This window comes from Pestalotiopsis fici (assembly GCF_000516985.1).
Source record: "Pestalotiopsis fici W106-1 unplaced genomic scaffold PFICI_Scf_4, whole genome shotgun sequence".
In the NCBI taxonomy this organism is placed as follows: Eukaryota; Fungi; Ascomycota; class Sordariomycetes; order Amphisphaeriales; family Sporocadaceae; genus Pestalotiopsis; species Pestalotiopsis fici.
The window spans coordinates 3736845-3757795 of NW_006917094.1; the positions used below are offsets into that span (position 1 = coordinate 3736845).

The 20951-nt window shown below is 50.0% G+C and overlaps 4 protein-coding genes across 4 annotated transcripts; 1 reads left to right on the forward strand and 3 right to left on the reverse strand.

Annotated features, from left to right (window-relative positions):
• Positions 1-1763: 1763 nt before the first annotated feature.
• Positions 1764-3044, forward strand: PFICI_07121 (Autophagy protein 5; the record flags this gene model as incomplete). Its single annotated transcript, XM_007835702.1, has 4 exons — positions 1764-2099; positions 2394-2481; positions 2556-2735; positions 2848-3044. 4 exons carry the CDS (start codon positions 1764-1766, stop codon positions 3042-3044), a joined length of 801 nt encoding a protein of 266 aa, XP_007833893.1.
• Positions 3045-6028: 2984 nt separating this feature from the next.
• Positions 6029-9649, reverse strand: PFICI_07122 (uncharacterized protein; the record flags this gene model as incomplete). Its single annotated transcript, XM_007835703.1, has 6 exons — positions 6029-6347; positions 6401-6988; positions 7038-7142; positions 7195-8718; positions 8806-8915; positions 8969-9649. The coding sequence occupies 6 exons, from the start codon at positions 9647-9649 to the stop codon at positions 6029-6031; spliced, it is 3327 nt and encodes a 1108-aa protein (XP_007833894.1).
• Positions 9650-12853: 3204 nt separating this feature from the next.
• On the reverse strand, positions 12854-13099 carry PFICI_07123 (uncharacterized protein; the record flags this gene model as incomplete). The annotated part of the gene is made up of 1 exon (XM_007835704.1): positions 12854-13099. The coding sequence occupies one exon, from the start codon at positions 13097-13099 to the stop codon at positions 12854-12856; it is 246 nt and encodes an 81-aa protein (XP_007833895.1).
• Positions 13100-20127: 7028 nt separating this feature from the next.
• Positions 20128-20904, reverse strand: PFICI_07124 (uncharacterized protein; the record flags this gene model as incomplete). The annotated part of the gene is made up of 2 exons (XM_007835705.1): positions 20128-20666; positions 20757-20904. The coding sequence occupies 2 exons, from the start codon at positions 20902-20904 to the stop codon at positions 20128-20130; spliced, it is 687 nt and encodes a 228-aa protein (XP_007833896.1).
• Between the last annotated feature and the right edge of the window lie 47 nt (positions 20905-20951).

Sequence of the window (20951 nt, forward strand, 5' to 3'; positions counted from 1 at the left end):
TTTTGCCAACCCCATTGTCAAGCCTTGGTGTAACCTTGCATGGTGCCTTCTGAACTTGCTCTTGTAGGGAGATGGAGCATTTTCATTCTCCTTTTGTGCGGCGTCCGTCTAGAACGTCCAAATTTCCTATTAAGAGAAAAAAAAGAGCTCAGCCTATGATGTGCGTCAGAGATGGGTATTCATTAGTACAAGAGTATTTGATTTTTCGTCTTGGTCTTTGGTTTCTTTTTTCGATACCCAATTCTCGAGAAAACATCCCTACACAAGCCACATGCTTTTGATGCCTGTAGTGGACGTTGCCGGCGGCAAGCAATCTGGCAATATTACAGTGTGCTGAAATCCAATATGCACGACGAGTAGGAAGGGAAAGGGGGGAAGGATGAGGAAAAGAAAGTATTGAAACAGTGGCACATGAACCCGTACGTAATGATGATTATTTGATTCAGCAGAAACGTACGGATTTGGAGGATGGCCGATATCATGACCTATCAGCAATTTCCAGATCATCAATACTTTGCATCAGATAACGGAGCTGGAGTTTGGTTTGTTTTTCTTTCCTTTTCTCATACATGCCTGGATCGAATATTGTCTGTGGGATATGCATGAATTCTACTGATACTCCGTGGTACTTGTCTGACAAGTACAATCAAGGTTGTGTGGTCGTTTAGGAATCAAGTGGCCAGGGTTTTGTGTGCGATGCTCTCATGCGCGGGACGAACTGGACATCGGGAGGACTTTGGGTGTCAGCTACGTTTCTTTTCGCAGTATATCTAGGCACCCGGCTGTGAATGAGTAAAATAAAGACAAAAATGTAATAATACGAATAACAATACGCCCCTGTGTCCACCTAGAGCATATCATATGAATCAAGTATCATCTCTGCAGCGGCCAGGGATACAACGTGGCTTAACGAGATGAAGATTGAATTCGGAGTTCCAGATGACCTGACTTCAGACGCTCAATTTAGTATCCATGACATGGTAACATGGCTCGATGAGAGGATAACCTGGGTAATCGATATCGCCTAACTTGCACCAGCGGGACAGTTGATGGTCAGCTTGAATCCCAGTGCAGTATGTACATACGCAATACCAAAGCAAAATTTACACAAGCTCCTTTCTTCAAGCTATAAGTAGGTATTCAGTATTGGACGGTTAGCTACTTGGTATCTAGGTTAGATGACTTGATACATCACTAAAGTAAATACGTCCTGAACGGCATCTCGGCAGCATTGACCTAGGTCAATATTTGCCAACCCTCATCCTGCCAGAAAAAGAACAAACTTCTTCATGCAAAGACAAGCCCGAGTAGCCCATGGCTGATTCCAGCCTTACCTGCCTTACCATGGGGGTGGATGTCAGGTTTCAGCGGTCCTCCTGCGCTAACGGGTCACTACAGTGCCTAAGATACCCCACATGATCGGCGCCCGGCCCCCCCACCCCCCAGGCTGTTGTTTCCTTACTGTTCACACGGCGAACCGTCAGCGATAAGCTTTCCCTCTGAGGCAGCAGCGGGACGTTAACAACCTCGAAGGGATTGCAAACAAGGGAACGAACCACTTTCTCTCTCTCTGTCTGCAACCCTGGCCCAGCCAACGACAACGTCTCCTTTCATCACCCTTCAATCTGCATCTCCTCCACTGTTGCTTTGTCGCTGCCTCAGAAAGGTTACGCCGCACCCCGAACCGAATCCGACCCAGGACACACGCTTGGAATAGACAATTCTTTTCCTTCATCCAAGATTTCCTGCCAATATCCCGCCAGATGAGCGGCGGCAGTGGCGGCGGCGGTGATCGCAGCAGCATCCCCGAGACCCTCTGGGACCTGCACGTCCCGCTCTACATCACCCACACCTCGCTCCCCAACACGCCCTTTGTCACCACAGTCCCACGCTTCAGCTATCTGGCCCTGCTGCTTCCACGCCTGACCTCCTACTTTGGTCTGCCCTGCTCCAGTTTCCATCATGAACACGTGCTGCTGCGAAACCTTGCGGTTGGCCTGCTCGTTGACCTGTACTCGCCCACCTTGCCCTGGCGGCTGACTGTGGGCGACGGCACGAGCTGGGACATTGGCGACACTTTTCTAAACAGTGCCAAAGAGGTCTGTCTGTCTATCTGCCTATTCATCTGTTGACCCTTTTTGCCTGGTTTTCTCTAATCTTCAGGACTTTCTTCAATCCTGTCTCATCTGCTTCCCTTTTTTTTTTTTTTTTTTAATAAAAGTGCTGGCTTGCTATCTATTCTCGACATGGCCATGGCACGGGCGAGTTGTTTGCGCAAAATTTGTATCACACATCCCTGATATTCAAGGCCAATAAGAGAGCTACTTGCATCGTTCTGCGACAGGGAATATTCACTTTGTATATTGACGCTGACTGCTATCTGCATTGCACAGGCGGACTTTGTGCGGAACGGCAATGCACAGCAGATCATGTCACTCTCCAAGGAGCACACGACAGCACTTTGGAATGCCGTTCGGGACAGTATGTAACCCCGTGCCCGGCCCGTGTCATGCCAGTCCTTTGCTTTCTTCTGGTCTGACTCGTGTTGTTTGAAGACGACTACACCTCGTTTGCCAAGGTCAACTCGAGGCTACTCAACACCTCTCGCCAGCTCAGGAACGTGCCTATCAGGGTATACATCCCCCAATCTCCATCAGCGGATGGCGGCGGCAACGGCTCCGGAGCAGGGTCTTTCAAAGTAGTCCAATCCCTGGTGAACTCCCGGGTCCACGATAGTATGTTTGTCTACATCTATGACAGCTTGATGCTCCTTTCATCCCTTTCACTTGTGGGGGTTGACTACTTTATTGGCCAGGAACTAACCGGACACTCATCCGCTCCGAATAGGAACACCACAGACGCTTGGCGCAGCCCTTAGGGGCCTTCTTCCCATGTTATTCCCAAGCAGCCGGGATCCTGTGCTCGCCAATGTGGTACTTCACGGTGCTCCGGTGCCATTCTCGGCTCCGCTTGAGGAATTAATGCGAGATGCGGCTTATCCCGATGGTTGGATCTGCCTCGTAGTTGTCCCCACGGATGTCTGATCCTCAGAACCATTATCTTTGCATGTTACATGCATCCATGATTGTCTACTTTATGCGGCCACCGGGCAGCCTGAGGTTTCTCGGTGTTTGATTAAGTACCGCCTACAACGAATCATGCAACCTATTCCCCTTGTGGTCTTTGGCGGAGAAAACAAAAACGCGGGAACAAGACTAGAATCCTGGCCGCCCACAGGACAGTGCAAGGTAGAGGGGTTTCAATACAGCAAAAGCGGCCCGGAAGGCTCTTGTTGCGTCGTATTGTGAGGTTTTTGCGCAAATTGGGCGGTTAACCTCTGATTTTTTTTTTTTTTTTTGTTGTGACACACACCTGATTTGCCCCGTAGGGATGCAACTATGAGAGACACACCCTGAGACATACACACGCGGATTGTACAATAGTCTTGAGGTGGGCCCTACGGACGAGGGACGATCGATATGCAGACATTCGACGTGGATCTCCAGATCGAAGGGATCGCAACTACAAATGTGACAAGTCTCAATGGATTGCACAAGAGACATTTTGCATGACAGATGTGCTATATGTCATGGGTTGCAGCAAGAGGTGTGGGTTGAGGCAAAAAGTTTCTGGCAAGCACAGTTGTTTTGGGCTCTATTATTTGATCGCAACCTTGCAAAGCGGCAAGACTATTGCTCCTGACATGCTGCTCTCGATCCGTTTTTATGCATGCTGTCAAGTTATACCACTATAACCGCCGATGGCCGGAATTCCCTGAACCGGATATTAATATAACGATAGCAGGTATTATTCGATGAATGGAGCCGAAGCAGGGATTTGGCGATCAAGACTTTCCGAAGAGCAACAACTCGTACCGTAGCCGAAATGTCAGAAGGCATAATAAGCAAAAATACCATGATGCGGGGGGGCCTTTGCAAAACATGCAAAGACCAATTGCAAGGTGATCCGGGGTCTACTATCTGCAACAAGGAATAAGCAAGGAAAGAATGCATGCAAGTAATTCAGCGGTTGAGCTTCTGGCCCCGCCTGGCCTTGATGCTCATCCTCGTTCATGTGCTGGCAGAGCAGCAGGAAAAAGCAAAATAGTGGAGGAAGGGGTCCTTGGGTGTCCACATCCATGGTATATATGCATGGATCCATGACAGGCTTGGGCACTTCGACAAGGTCATCATATTCATACGAAATGGATGATGGGGTTTTGAGGTTTTCGGACAAGAATACGGATCAAAAAAAAGACCACAATCTTCCATCGTGTGGCTTCACGTGCCCAGAGTGTTTTCTTTTTCCCTTCTTCTTCTTCTTCTTCTCATATCAATTGACATGAGGTCTCTGTACTAACCCTGGTCTTTTGATTGCCCCTGGGATTGATGCGCTGGCACAATGAGACGGAACTTCGCCAGGGACATGGTATTGTATTGAGCTTTTTTGTTCCCTCTCAATTTTGCCATAGTGGTCCGGTCATTGGACGCTTGGAAAAGCATGGTGTTTACTATACATTCTACACATACTTTATGACTAAGCGGGATAGATGCCGCGGAATAAATGCGGAATAAATTAGACCTCGGCGTGTTTTATATTGTGGCTTGAAGAAAGCCTTGGGCTTTTGTGCGCGCGCGGAAATGGGAGAGCACCACATGACTGTCCTGCGGCAAGCACGACTCATTTCATGAAGGGAGAACACAGAAAAAACCGCATATCTACGCGAGCAGTTCTTCAAGCGTGACCTCAAGACAAGGGGGGGGAAAAGAAGAAAAAGAAAGCAAAGACAGGATGATGCTAAAATTATGCATACTGCTTGCTAACCGCTTGGCACTACTACCTATTACCTTGCCCGCTAGCGATCTTCGCTTCCGCGTCCAGAGCTATAAATCGCGATTTAGGGGGAAAATAATTTAGAACCCGGCTCTACCCGCCTCAAAAAAAAAGACTTTTTGAGTTTGACCTTTTTTTTTTCTTGTGTTAGTGGTTGGTAGTACAGACAGAGTATTGCATCGATCTGTGCTCTAGGAAGTAGATCCTGATCTAAGACCAAGAAAAAAAAAAAAAAGTGAGCCAACATGTCCAAGTATACTCACTTATCGGCTCTAGGAGGGGGGCTTTTCTTTCTTCTTTGTCTTCCCTTTCCGTCAAGCCACTAACAAGAGCCACCCTCTCTCGAGAGATCGCTTTGGTCTAGACATGCATATGAATGGTTCCCCTTGAATTGCTTGACATTGGAACGGTGAGCCACGACGCATCTTTTTCATGGTATAGTAGCAGCACTGTACCCACAGCCAATTCTTGTTTATCCGCAACTCAACTTGATGCAACGTCGTATGTACGCACACACACAAAAGACAGAACATACAAATAATAAGTAGTTAGGTAGGTATTCATGTATAAACATTCCACGTTCCACATTCCCAACGTTGCCAATCAATAATCCGCCACATGTTGCTTTATGAATAGATGCGTATGCTGGCTGAAGAACTTTCTAGTGACCCTGTTGGGTATTTTGCCTTTGATGACCCATATCTCTTCCTCCACATTCCGCTTCTGTGTCCGCTATCTTGTAACATTATAATGCATAATAAGATGTCAAGTGATGAGACGTGGTTCCGCTGGGGGACCATATCACACTAGAACAACTAAAAGAAAATGGTATCTCCTCCACTCCCACCTAGGAAAATGATGCAAAAATCCCGCCCCTGCCAGATGATGCTCGCCTGGTGACTGTCGAAGATAAACGCAAATATGTCCCGCCAGGGGGGTCGCTTGTGCAGTGCATCACACAAGCTCGGTTGTAAAGTCCAACCTCGGAAACCATGGTCCCGAATTCCCAAGTAGTAGTCCGCCCAAGTATGATGATTGTATGTATAGTGTGATATATATCGTCGTGAGCGTTATGTATACTCGCATGCCCGCTCGAGGTATTCAAGGGTAAAATCCAACTTTCCCATTCTCAAAAGACAAGTAGAAAACAACAACAAACAAAGAACTGGAATGCAATTGCTGCTCGTAGATCTCATTACGAGCTGTTATAGGGTGGTGGTAGCATATTCTGGATTGCTGGATAATGTGGTCCAGTAGCAGCATGTGCGGAGCTGTTCATGCTGGAAACGCTCGAGCTTGTGCCTGATTCGTGGTCGGTGGGGGGAAATCTCAGCTGCTCGTAAAGCCATTCGAGGATATTCAAGTCAATTTTCAGGGGGCTGGTCGACTGTGCAATGATTCTGAAAAAGTCCATCGTACGGAGAAATAGCTCTTGCAGCTCATGCCGGTCGATGAACTGCCGGAGAACCTCATCTACATAGCAAGCAGATAGGACCAGTAAATTACCCCATTGCCTTGCTGTGTTAGCTTTGCCTGCTTGATCATGGATTCAATTGGGTGTACTTACGCATGAGCCGTTGTGAAAACATTGGTGACTAGGATGCGGTGGCCCTTCTCAAGCCCGTGGAATGCCTTTGTGCTTTGTATTAGCGCGGATATGCCCAAACGAGCATAGTTCAGAGCTTGAGCGTTCATGCCAGGAGGCACGTGGAAGCCCTGTTTATCGTCAATCTTGTGGACAGACGACGAACCATCGCCGCGAGGGGTGTGGAGGCAAATGCGAATGTATGGCCTGTAAAGAATGACTTGAGATCCCCAATACTTCGCACGGAGTCGGGCTGCGAGGAAGTCGTTTGCTGGCATGTCGCTGTCTTCGAACATGAACTCTTTCGGCACCCATTCTGACTTGGCCAGCACTCGTTTCAGATCCTCCGTTTTTGCCTGCATTGCGGGTCCACCATCTGGCAGATCAAGGCTATAGAGCTGATGGTGCACTTGGTTCAATTGCTTTCGCACCCAAAGCTGTGCTTGGTAGCTCGTGAGAATATCTTGGCTGTAGCCATTGTTCATTTGTGTCGAGAGGTTTGGAAAGGGAATTGCCTCTTCGTACATCAAAATACCCGAGTGGGGCAATTGCAGCTCAGCCAGAATATCACTGTGTTTGTTAGAAACAAGAGGCCACGAAATTGACAAGATAAGCATACCTTTCAAGTTGAAGGCAGGTCCAGAACGCAAAGGCCAGCTGATTATCTCGCGTTGAATACGGAAAACGGCCGTTCGCTCTAAGATCATTCAACCGCGAAAGGCTCCTACTTGCGGTTAGCAGATTCTCAATACCTGAGGCGACTTGGAAAAACCTACGGTCGAAGGACTACCTGCAAAGTCCTGCCTGCACTAGCAATGTACGACCAGCTCTCTATCACACGACCAAGTTGTCCATGGTACAAGCCCATGAATAGTTCCACGTAGACGTGCTTTAAAGTGTAGCCAGAAATTTGACTGCCTAGTATATCTCCGGCGAGAGCAAAATATTCCAGGCCGGGAATGACGTCAATGTTGCGCTTGTAGTTTTGACCTCTCAGTGTTGCATTAGAACCCTGAAGCGAGGCCCGGCGGCTAGCCATGTTCCGATCATTGTAGTCCTTTGGCGACGGGAGGCCTGACGCTTGAATTGGGAGTGGTCCTGGTGGCGATCCTTGGGAAGGAGAAGAGACTGGCCCACCGTTGCGCACATGTGGGGAGTTGTGATAGACCGCACCGTCAGAATCCGACACCGGTTCGGGTATTCTTGTCTTGTGCAGGCATATTTTCCCCAAAGCCAAGACAGACAGCACGAGAGCGCTGTGAATACTCCTCGACACAGGCACCCCGGTTCTGTGAATGTGAATATTCGGCTCCTCCACAGCAGGCGACCGCTTCCTTTTGGAGCCCGGCTCCGGGCCAAGTGGCGTCGCGCTTGATCCGACACTCTGCACAAATTTGGCACCAGATTTGTACGCAGATTTGGTGGACTGTGGCAGAGAATCAAGGAACATTGTCACCATGGCATCGAGCTGTGTCGGGATGAGAATGGGGTGCATATTGAGCACATTGTCCTTGAAGCTTTGGACGTATTGCTTGACAGTGGCGCGGTCAAAATCTGGGGTCCCATCGGCATAGAGCACGCCGCCCTTGTGTATTTCGACTGTGGAGGTGGGGCCGCCCCCGACTGTACCCCAAGCTTCACGATCGGTCCAACCTTCACGTTCGGAGTAGGGAGATGGTGCCGAGTGTGCAGTGTCGCCAGGCGAGTCGTCAACCTGAGTTACATCGGTTATCACTTGGCCAAACTTGCTCTCATGTTTGGCGTTGCTTAATATGTAGCCTTCTCCTCTGCCCCAGACACGCAGAACACCACGTTGTTGCTCTTGGCTGATTGGGAATTCGTTAATATGATGGATGCCCTCCCTTTTGAGAACGGGTTTCACAAGACCCTCAATTGATGGCCACTTGAGTAGCAATGCGGCCAATGTGGTGTGGTTTGTAGGCAAAGATGGCGCTCCTGGCATAATTGGTGGTCCTGGGTTGCTTTCAATATCGTCCTGGTCCATTTCTTCAATAACCTTTGCCGCGTGTTGGACCATTTGCTTCTTGTCCGGATCATCACTGTTCCTCCTGGGAGAGGACTGCTGCTCGTCTTCGGTGGCATTTTTCGATTCCTGCGCGGACAGACCGTAATCGTTTGGATGCTGATCACCCTCAATGGATTCCACCTTGGTGTCCGATGAATGATTCGAATTGGTGTTAATTGAATGTTCCAGGCTCGTAATGCGTTGACCGAGGTTGACTATTTCGCTCTTCAAAGAACTCATTAATTCCAAAATGTCGGCGCTAACCTTGTCTGGCCTAAATTTTCATGTGTTAGTGGTATATGCCTGCCAGGAAGGGAGAAAAGGATAAAAAAAAAGGTTTTAAGCTATTCGTGCCACTTACTGTTTAGTAGGCAAATCTCGGTAGACGCACTGCAAGGACTTGTCCTTGCAGTTTTTACATGGACGTTGCTCGTCGCATTTGGCTTTCAATTGTCTGCAATTGTCACATGCCTACGTTTGTCACGTTAGTATCACAACACTAGGTATGTCTTGGTTTTACTCACTTGGGATGCCCGTTGGGCTTTCCGCTTTGCGCTGGTAATGGCAATATTTGGGTACATATCCGGGACGGACGATGGAGGGCCGTAGCCTGACGGTGACGCATCGTACTGATTATGCTGGATAGGTGTAGGAGGTGCATATGGTGGCTGCGGTGGTCGGTATATGGGCGATGGTGGAATGGAGCCTCCATTATCAAAGCTAGTCGGTCTTCTGTGATCGTCCATATGTGCTCCTGGGTAGGGAGGAGGGTGTGAGTGAGGTGGCATGCCATCAGGCGCGGTACCCGTGGAGTTTGGGCGGCGCATCTGGGGCAGAGAGGCGTCGTCGCCGTTCTCCCTCTTCACGATGGACTCTCTGCGAGGGTAAGGTGGAAAGGCTGGATGCGCCGGCGAGTGAGGAGGTCGGTGGTCCTGCAAGGGCGGCGGCGGCAGTGAAGGCGGGTAGGCGTCTTGCTCATGATGGCGACGTTCCTCGGGGTGGTGATGGCCTGGGTGAGGCGGGTGCTCTGGATGCTGGCGGTTATACAGGTTGTGAGACTGATACGGCGACAGCGCGGGCTGGTGATGTTGTGATGGTTGAGGTGGGGGTAGCACAGGTCGAGCCTCTTGATGTGCTGAAGGAGGCCATGGCGAGGGAGGATTGTTGAAACGAGGGCGTTTAGCTTCAGACTGCCCGGGTTCCATAGTTGGTAGATATATGTGAACAGTCATAGGCTGTGCAGCAGGCAGGTCAAGCAGTGACGGTAATCGGAAAGGAGGCCATGGAAAGTGTCAGAGTACACCAGAGAGCCCAGGAGGGAAGGAGCCGGTCTAGGGACTGGCAAGGTACCTCGGGGAGGCAGATCGCTTTGTGGAGGAGGGTGGTAGTATAGTCCTGGAGCAGTGGAAACCGTGATTGGCGCGTGACGACATACAGAGACCAGCGAGTCGGTATATCGGAGAGTAGAGGTCCCAAGAGGGCGGTGCGCTCTCGAAAGAGCTTGTCCAGACTCTGGCGTGGGCGAGGCGCAAGCAGGTAGAGAGGTTGCCAGGTTCCTGGGTGGGCGCAAGGGGAACGGGAAAAAAAAAATAAAACCAGACCTCCAAGATGCGCGCTCGGTGCGAGGCGGGCCCAATTCGAGGAGATCTGCGGTTGGGCAGAGACAAGAGGGAGAAAAATAAGATAAAAAAAAAAGGACTGAGAGTGTGACTACTACCTACTACAGTATGTAGAGTCGTCGGAGACGCGGCCGGGGGTGTACGGAGGAAAGCAGAGGTTGTCTGGTAGAGTTTCGGAAGCGGTCGAAGCTCAAGACAAGTGACAATGAGCCCGGTGACTAGGCAGTTCCGTCCATCTGGAGGTAAGGTAGGTAGGTAGGTAAGATAGGTAAGGTGATGTTTGGTGTAAAAGCAGTTTGGCTTCTGCAGACCCGATCGAGGTAGGTACTGAACCCTTGGCGACGCTCGCCTGGGTAGAAGCTAGCAGGACAGGGGTTATCTGGGCGCTCGCGACAAGGGTCACAACTACAAAGCAAGTCCGACAGGATGGAGTCCTTGTAGATTGCCAGAGATTGCTTCCCAGCAGCTTGGGTTCGCTCGGCACAGCGTAATACCCAAGCTTCACTCGTAACCACACAGGCGCGTGAGCGAGGGTGGATCTGCCACTGGCAGAATTCTGGGTCCCTTTGGATAATAAAGAATATGTGCGAGTGAACGTGGGTGTGCCAGCGTCACTAAAGCTCTTGATGGGCTATATTCTTTGTTTTTCTTCTTCTTGAAATGTCTCTAGTTTCTTCTCCAGCTTCTCTCGTTGCCCACCACGACGATTGGAGTCTCAAAAGGTGGCTGGTGACAGGCACTGGGGACAGGAAAGCCAAGCCAGCCCAGCCAGACCAGACAAGAAGACAAAAGTAGCAAGCCGTGCGGCCAGGTCCGCCCAAGGGCCGGCGGTGTGTTTGTGTGGGTGGGTGGGTGTCGCTGTGGATTTATAAGAGTAATAAGGCGACTCACGATGCGAAGCAGTTTGGGGTGGTGTGTGTGTGTTGGTTCAATGAAGGGGCTCGAAAGTTCATGCTTTTGTGGAGGCCCTTTCTGACTTCTCGCGTGCGCGGGCCGCTTACTGGTGCGAAAAGGTTCAAGATTTCTTATCGCGCTTTGCTATAAGTGGATGGGCGACGTTGACGGTTGAGCCAAAGAGAAACAATTAAAAGGAAAAAATTAGAGAAATAAAAGGTGCTGCGACGCACCAAAGTTTGAACAATCTACGGAATACCCAGCAGACAAGTACCACTACGAGTATTGATTTGGTACCTTTCTCCAGGCCCAGGTAGTGTGTGGTACCTACAGAAAATCGTTATGTTATCAATGTGGTAGTAAAGGAGAAGTGACCGCTACACGGCACGAGCAGAAACGAATTATTAGTGAGGGATGTCGGTATCTGGCAAGCCTGGTTTGGCGTTGGGGAAAACATGGGAGAATCCAGATCAGTAAGTGGAGCTATGCACGTTCGCAGATTTGACACCGAATTCCTGTAAAATGAAAGAGATTGGCGGCTAGCAGATTGACAAGTAAAGTACCAGCCTGGTCAACATACTCATGTACATCCGTCGATACCGACGACCTGTAACCTTTAGGTGTCTTGAGCGGCAAGTTGAGCTGAGTGCCGGGGGGGAGGAGAGGGGGGAAAAAAAAAACTCCCCCAGTACTGGTGTATACGTAGCAAAGACTTCAGTGCCTACCCGTTTGTTGACTCGCAAGATTTGCTGCTTAAGCAGAATGCTTGTCATTGAAGACAGGAGAGACATACACACACAAAGATATGCGCCCAGGTTACAGCCCAGGAGCAATAAGCAAATACCTACCGTACCTGCAACGCGGACGTGGTGGCAGAAAAGAAGAAATTGGGGTTCAAGAGGAAAATGCAGGTGGTGGAGGCGGCACGACTCAAGTCCAGATCGAAGGGACCAGGGACTTGACGCACGCCGCGCAGAAGGCAGAGGTTTTTCTACAGACATTACCTACCTAGGTAATGTAGATACATTACTTACTTGAGCTGTACCTTGCACGTACCTGCCTACCATGCCAGGCCTGCCTACACCACAAGCCAATGCTTTCACAATGTTTCCCTCCTGTGCCTGTCATAAACTTGACCCAGCCTGCATTACTAGCCAACGCCAGAACGTTTTAAAAACCGCGTGCTCGAAGGAAAAAAAAAGTTGCAGTGCAAAGTGGGGTAAACCCTTGACCGACAAAGTGACACCCACAGCGGCTGTCAACCGTTGGTGTAAGTCGTTTCCGCGCTCCTCACGCGTCAATGTCTCACTTCTAGCGAACACATTTCTGACCAATCCTTTGCTAGAAAGCAGCAAAACTTGTACATCCCGAAAGAAATGGTCAGGGGCGGAATAAAAATCCAGATAGGAGTATGACCAGAAACGGGTTGTGTCTCTCGCCAATTAGTCTCTCGCGGAATTGATGAATGGCAGCAAGCAGCTTGGCAAAATAGCATGACTTCATGCCATGACACCCAAAGCCGATCCTAACAAATTCCCAGTCATAACTGGTGGCAATGACAAGTCGTGGATCGTTGGAATAGCCCACCAAGATGACATACCACTAAAGTTGCGAGTATGATCTGCAGTCGGAAATCAAGTCGAACAGTTCTCGAAGAAGAGGAAGCCCAAAGAGAAGCATCAATGGTCACAGCGTCCGTACCCAGGTCTAGCCGAGATCCAAAGAGAGAAGAAGCTTGAGAGTTTCCTCCCACCTTGTTATGCGATACGGCAATAATCGGCATGTGCGACAGCCCAATATCGAGGGGTGGTTGATCTGTATCCCTGCAGGAGCACTTTTTGTTTTTCATCTGGTGTGATTCTGTTGCGAAAACCTAGCCTTGCCTGTGTCAGCCTGTCAACTTCGGTCGTCACGGGTCCGCACCGCGACAACGACGACATTGACGACAGCGATAACGACGACGACAATGCACCAGCCAGCCAGCCAGCTTCCGTCTAGCTGCTGAGACCGCCTTCTGCTCTGCTCCTCTACACTACGTTCTGCTTCAAGAAGAAAAGAAGGGTCATCCGCAAGGGTTGGTCGGTGATCTGGCGTCGGAAGATAAGAGCCGGGCTTTGGGGCCAGTGCCAATTCTGTCACCATGGGGAAGAACTTGTCGTCACTAGATCTGCGTCACCCATGTGTCTGAAACTTAACTACACAGAGCGCCAATCTAATAAAAGTAATGGAGTGCACTCAGCAGCAGTCCGGCTTGGTGCATGGGGACAGTACATTGGTTCTGCAAGTACGAAGCTTGGGCCTCACGCTTTTCTAGTAAAATTCAACAGCCCGGGGGGGGGGCCAATACATGATGCTATTCTCGCCTATATAGTACACAATAGTGCGACACATTGGCCACGATGAGAAGCTCGCCTTGTTTTCATTCTTGATCGAGCTGAGCGGGCTGAGATGACGTTGTTCAATTCCTGGTTTCAACTGCAAGCCAATCTTGTAGGAGTCTGAAGACCTGGTAATTCAAGCGTTCCTGACAGGTCTCTTTTCTTAGACGCTACTAGCAACACACCATTATCGGCGGACCAAACTTCCCCTTGCTCAGGAGCGTTATCTACGGAAGCGACGACATAGAGTGCCTCTGTTGGGTGGGTGCTTTGGAAACTGCTCCGCATCTTATAACAGTCAGGCAAAAAGTGTCGGCCGCGCGGAAGAGAAGACGGGAGCGACACGATGAAGTGCTTTTTAGGACATCACATAATAGTCACGGCCAGCTCGACGAGGGGCATGGCCGCAGTAGTTCTTTCAAGGGCCGCATTAGGTTGCAGCAAAAAAAGTCGAGCTGGTCGCAAGTAGCCATGGTAGCTCAAACTCACGGCTCTGTTGGAATGCGGTCACGATGCAAGTCTCGAGCACGGCAATTGCGGCCACGGACATCGTCGGCAGCTTCGAGCATGGTTCTTCGTTGACTTGCATATAATCCCGTCTCCAGCAGCAGGCAAGGCAAGGCAAGCAGCAAGCAGCACTGCCAATACCTGCAGGGTAGGGTTTCGCGCAGCTTCAAAGGTAGCCCAAGCCCGTGCAGCGTTGCTTTGGCGTGGAGAATTTCCTTCCCCGTACTTATTAACTACATACAAGTTACTATATTTTCTATATGAAATTGAGTTTACGCATTCGTGAAATAGATCGTGTGCAACACCATAGCAACACACGATAATTCTTGCCGCATATCCATTTCCCATCATTTCAAGGAAGTTCCTGTGTTGGGTGGAGGCTGCCAGCAGCGCCCGGGAAGCTCGGCTGAGCAACGGCCGAAACTCTGAAAATGATCGGCAATGTTTGGAGAGCAGTCGAGTTAAGCATACCTGCCATCACGACAGTAGTGTGCGGTTAATAAGCTTCCTCCAATCCTCTTACCAATCTATGCGCTTGCCAACTTGCAGCTTGGGATGATGTTTGCAGCCTTGACCGCCTCGCCAGCTTAGCGAGAACGCCTTGGCTTGAGTTGCCTGTCCCTCTGGACGTTGCCAATTGGCCGATTCAGGCTTGCCGACTGGCACGAGCCCATGAGAGATATATTTCTCTGTTAGCATTTTTTCTTCTTCTCCACAACCGGGCTCATGATGACGGAGGCCACGGCCGAGCATGTTGGATTGTCAGTGTATTCCACTGCCCTAGGACATTCTCGAAACGTTTCGCGAAGAACAAGCCCCTGCCTCTTCAAATACCACCATCTACGTATTTTCGAAAGGCAAGGACCGCTATGCAATACTTCCTCAGCGAGAAATCAAACCCCCTTCCCAGGCCCCCTTGTATGATTGCGATGTTGTTTTCTAGAAGCCCGCGATGGGCAGGGCCAGCAGCAGCGGGCAGGAAACCTGATGCAGCCAACAGCAGCCCACGTGGAACCGTGGTCGTGCGCTGACCATGGCTCTGTTTGGTCATTGCGGCGGAACAAGCCAGCCCAGCCAAACCCTCCATCCCTCGAAGAAGGTATGTACTGAAATGCATAAATCTAAAAGTATTTCTCTTTGCGGCCCTCATCAGACAAAAAAAATTCCGTTCCTCTTCGTGTATGCATATATGCAGTTTTGAAACCGGGATTTTAATCTTGCAGCACGCCCCGCAAGTTGTCGGTCTTTTTCTGTTTTTGATGGTTGCATCTAGGAAGAAAACCAGGCACAGCGCGGTTCGCAATCTCTTCCCCGCTGCCTTTGTGTCACCTCTCATCGACAAACCATCACGTGGCTGGGATTACTTCAGGTATCTTCCCGTATTATCATCATCATCATCACAACCACCACCCACCCACCCTACCAGATATTATTAGCTGATGGTGGGCGGCAGGCCACAAAGACGCGGCGCTGCTGGGATCTTTCGAGGGTACCAACATTGGACAATAGAAGCGAAGGTCCTGGATGTCGAGCCCTGGATGTCGAGCCCATGACGTCCCATTTTTGGTTTTAATCCTGGCATTGTGCAGGCATTATCGGGAGGACCACTACCGAAATATGACCCCAGCGTTATTCTACATATGGGAGAAACTCGACTGATGTCTGGTAAGCTAGGACATGAACAGGGCAAAAAGACCGATAAGGGCCAGTGTCTCTTTGCAAGACATGGGTCGCGTTCGACAAGCCATGTTGGTTGCTGCAGAGTGAACAGTCCAATCAGATGACGGGCTGGGTTCCAACCCTTTGGATCGATCTCAAGGGTTGTCTCATCCCCCCAATTTAAACCCAAGCAACTCTGTAGTCATGTGAGTTCTAGAACAGGGTGGACGCCGAGGATATCGCAATTCTGCTGCCGAAAGGAATCGAATGAGCGGGCGAGCAGTTATGCAGTTGAATACCTACTGCACAGTCACTTTCAGTCATTGTCAGTCAGCATAGTGGTACATTGCACCATGCGCGCCAGATTGGGTCGATGCCAGTGCCGATCCCGTAGTTTGGTGTCGTCCGAACAGGTATCCCGTAGATTGCGACAAGATGCCACACACACTGCGGCGTCTATCACGTCGGACTTTCCGCCTCAAGGACTCACCGGTGAGGGGCAGTGTTCGACCTGATCGCCAACTATTGATACTACCTATGTGCCTGCGTACCTGGAATGAAATTTAGCGAACGCGACCTTAAGCGATGCATACTATCCATTCTACCTAGGAGCCAGAGCCAAACACAACAAAATCTTTCGCTGTCACCTCGCCCTGTGATCTGCAAAGGCAGGCATTGGCTTTAATGACACTAGATAATGGGTGCGCTCCATTCCAAGCCCATACGCAAGCAAGCACTTGTGATAGCCCCGTGAAGTCATTGGGCGGTAAATGTAGGTAGGACATGATTCCGTATATTGACAGCGCTTCAGCCTCGCCCCGTGTGACGCTTCAAACTTGCCCCAGGAACGAGCCTCAAGATTAATCATGTGGTTTCACCCCGTGCGCTGTGATACAGACCTCCAAACTGTTTCTTGAGGAGTACTCTGTAGCTTGGCGTCACAATTCTCCGATCCCAGCGGCAATCTGACCGCGAGAGGAACTTTCCAGTCAGGCATGTCGTGAAACCTTTTTTGACAGCGGCTGAGACAGGAAATCAGGGTCCTCCTCTTTTCCCTTTCTGAGGAAGAGGCTCTTCTTGGGTGCGGCTAGAAGTCTGCTGTGAACACCCGCCTTGGCGACCCGTCCAAATCCCCCAGGTAATCCAGATACGTACATACGCATACTCGTATCCACGATACTATCATCATCAAACCATTTCTTGTAGTACGCCAGCATTGTCTCAGGTCTGACTCGCCCAATTCTTACAAAGACAAAGATATTTGTGCATACAAGACGAAACAGATTAAAGGTATCTATAGACTCCACCCAATTGCCTTCTTTTTTGGGCATGACACAACCTCATTAGGCAATCAGCTCGCTTTTTTGAACTTTCAGAAAAAGGGCATACTTTTGAAGTAGCTACTTTTCTCTCTCTAACGATGCACTCTGTGTTCTTGCAGCGGTTGAAACGCTGCAGGTCTATCTCGACGTTTCTGCATGAGCCCACCAGCCACCCGCTGATTGCCGTTGGAAAGACCCGCTTTTTGCATGGCCTCACTTATCATCAGGGGTCAACGTTCCCTCTGCGCCTCATGATCAATTTGACTCCTTCATACATTCTTTGTCCGCCATGTACATACATGGCAGTTTCAACGTCGCCTGGTCATTGAGGAAACCTGCTACCGGGCGGTCAACGGCGTAGTTCAATTTTCCGCATGACAGCGGGAACGAGACGATGGACCGACAATGCCAAGAAATCATGGGTATGTCCCTTCTAGCGGCCGCTGCAGCTTGCCATTTGACTGCTGCGCCAATACGTAGATGATCAGCGTCGCAGGACAGCTCAAACAGGGATAATAAAGCCCAGCAACGTCGACTACTTTCAAGTTTCAATGAGCTGTCAATTTCCAAGCTCATGGCCTTTACAGTAATGAAAGGTACATATCAAATTAAAAGAATGGATTAACAAGAGGGGAAAACACTTCTCTTCTAGGAAGTTGATGTCCAATTCCAGAAAATCTGGTCGTGGCGTCTTGGACACGCACCTTGCCGACCACTAGGGCTATTGTCAGGAGGGGTCATATTAGGCCTCAGTTACTGTTGTCTCTTCCGAGTTGCAGCAACACACATAATCACAACCCCGCCAAGGTCAGGGTTGTTTTTTCTTACTTTCGAGGGGTTTAGGCTGCGTTGCTCGCCAACGGATCTCACAAGTCAGCAGATAAAAATCCAACCACCACCCCAGTCAGATGTAGATACCCTTGATAACGAGAAAGCCACCCCGATGAAACGTTCAACCGCTGTGGCCAACCAAAAAGGCCGCTGCAACGCCGTTGTGCACCCAAAGAAAATGTACCATAACAGAGCCACACAGGGAAGCCCAAAGCAACATGAAGAGCTTTTACAACTCGGCCGCGGGCTATACAGAGTACGTAGCAGTTGGGTTGCCCTCTGGACTTGATTCGTGCCTCGAATGGCCCGCAAGCATCAACCCAAACGCTCAGAGCAGTTGGTGACCCAACAACACCCCTTCACAGAACCCGAAATTTCGCCTCAAAAACCAATTGCTTGTTGCTCATTGCAACATGACGATTCACGTCGACAGAACCAGGTCTGGCGATCGATTGGTTCAGATCATTTGGCCGATCTTTTTTCCAAACGTTCGACTGGTTCGACCTTTGTCGACCTCGTTCTTGTAAGCAGTACCGAACAGGTACTTTACTTTCTTGAAGTTTGCCATGTATTCGGGGGCTGCATCTTTTCTTCCTTATCGCCGAGGGTACCACAAGGCCAGAAAAGAAATTCTGGGCTTGTAGACGGCCGAAATTACGTGTCACAGTTGTTGGGTATATCGATAGCAAGCAGTGATTGTTGTGCGCAAACATTATGTTCTCTTCGCCCATATTGATAAGCACTAGGCTCGAAAGATTACCCTCGAGTGCTTATTGCCTTGCTTACCTCTCTGTTGTGTACCGGGGGATGCACTCCGCATTAATGGGCATCCTACCCAGACTGACATACCAGTGGCCCAGGGCCAAAAGGACATGGTCACCCAAAGGATCACCGGTAAGGTAGACAAATGACATGGAGGACAGGTCATATCACATTGAGTTAACCGGCAAAAGTTCTACTTTGGGGGAGGTCGCGTTTACCATGTTGTAGGTTGACAAGGTGTGGAATGTTCATCCTGCTACTATCGTCACAGTGATCAATGATGTCTCCAGGAAGCAATGTAATAGGAATCGGTACTGTATCGTACTTTGTCTCCATGCGACTACGACTACATATTTCGAAAGACACAAAACGTAACCGTGCCCCGCGATAGTGCTCGGTTAAGCAGCTATATCGGGCTTTTCAGCCCGATTGTAACGTAAATTGATATGAGGTTAGTATACTAGTAGAATACTTTTTATTCAAAGCTACAGTGTTTCCAACCGAGACGGTATTTTTGCAACTTTCTTTTGCACCAAGACTTTTTGGCGATGTAAGAGATGGGTTGAGAAAAAGAAAATATGCAAGCTGCCATACACAGCGTGTCGGTATCCGCCCAGAACTCGCGGGGAAATGAGACAGTATAGTGGAGCTGAAAAGCACAACCGTTTTTGTCTTCCTACATAGCCCAGACGAGAGAACATACGCAGTTGAGGGGGTGGGCAAGACAAGGAAAGAGAAAGAAAGAAAAAACAAAAACAAAAAAAGGGCTAAAAGGGTAACTGACAGCTCAGCTCAGGTGGCCAGATTGAAGAGAAGGAAATTATGGGCAGACCACCCACCCGGTTCACGGAAACGGCATGCGCGTCCCTTTTCTTTCTTTCCTTCATGAGGCTGACCAACAAGAAATATGAGTCGCAAGCGTCTCTACATGACCGGTTGATGAGTTGGCTGGCAGTAAGCTGTCTTGGCTGCGTCGTTTTCCATGCATCAGCCACGCTTCTTCATCATGATGCTTTGATCTTTGATATATCACTTTTCTTCCCCCTTCCTTCTTCGTCTGCTGCACCCAGTAACGGGGAGAAAGCAGAGATGGCGTGGCTTTTGCTACACGTCGAGAGCGAGATGCATCGGCCCGTGTCAATCAATAAATCGCTTATCGCACCCTCTCCTCATTTCTCAGATCAGGGGGGGTAATTTAGGAGGGGGTGGGCGGTCAGGCAAAGTGTGGTGTTGCGAGAAACTCGGGAAATCTAATGAGATCATATTTGGATCTTGGAGGGTATCTGTCTAGCCTGGCTGCCAATTGCTAAAGCCCTCTGACACGGTGATAGACACCCATACTGTGATTGGCGGGCTTTCCCAAACAAGTGGCATATGATAGCTGCAGCCTGCAAATGGCCATCTTCAGCTCTAGGCTTGACCGCTCGAGCCGCAACCACACGCATCGATGGACTCTAAAGCACTGCAAACACCCGCACACAAAGAATGTAGCAAAGGGTGAAAATGCCCGGTCTATCCTCAACTAAGCCGACAAAAAGCAAAGATGTGCAGCTTGCCGACTAAGTGCAAGTATGTTCAGTCGTCAAGTTTGCATTTGAGTTACATAGTCGGATATCATTAATCATGGTTGTAGAGAGGTCCAGGGGGCTTCGAGCAACGTTGCAACTATGGCTCATTGATTCATACACCATCATAGAGTCAACACCTATGGCTATGATCGAGTTCTGCCTCTTGTCGAGTGGGCTCCAGCATCAACAACATCCAGGAAGCCGACAGTTTGGCTTTCCGCCAATCCTGTAGAGCTTCTGGGGTTGGCATCAGCGCCTTCAGTGAAAACGAGGTCGCCCTTCTTGCCGAGCGCGTCGCGTGCCGCCTCTTCCAGCAGAATCCCAAAGGCCACGAGGGCCGTCTCGTCCATGCTGCCCTCATCGATGCTTCTCTGAGTACCCGAGACGCCGTGCTTATCGCGGCGCACTGATGAATCGGCAAGTGCCGAGTAGAAGTGAGCAGCATAGCCGTGGATAGCCTTGAGCATGTCGCTGTCGGGTAGGACCTCTCGGCCGCCCTCCGGCAGCCGCTCGTGCGCGTTGTATATGTCCTTTTCGGCATATCTAATGGGGGCTCTGGCGCGCTGAAACAACACCTCCTCCGGGGCCAGCGTCGGATCGCGCAGAGTGCTGCGGTGGCGACGCTGGAAGAGAGTTTCCGAGTCAGACCCGTCATCTAGGGCACGTGTCGTCGTGACGCGGCCTATTATAGCCAATGGTCAATAAAATCATGGAAGCCAGGGGGGGTTTGGTGTAGCGCCACCGCGTATCAGCAAAAATGGCCGCTTCTTACCGGCTACCGCGTCGTAGACGTTGGCATCTCGTTTCCGTTTCTTGCGCCTCTCTACCTTGGCGAGCTGGGCGGCGGAGGAATCGGAGTCCGTATCTGAAGAAGACGGCGGCACTAGATAGTTGCGCTGCCGCAAATTTGACGATGCCATCCCAGCCAAAGTGTGGATGGAATCTTTTATTCACCACCACCTCCGCA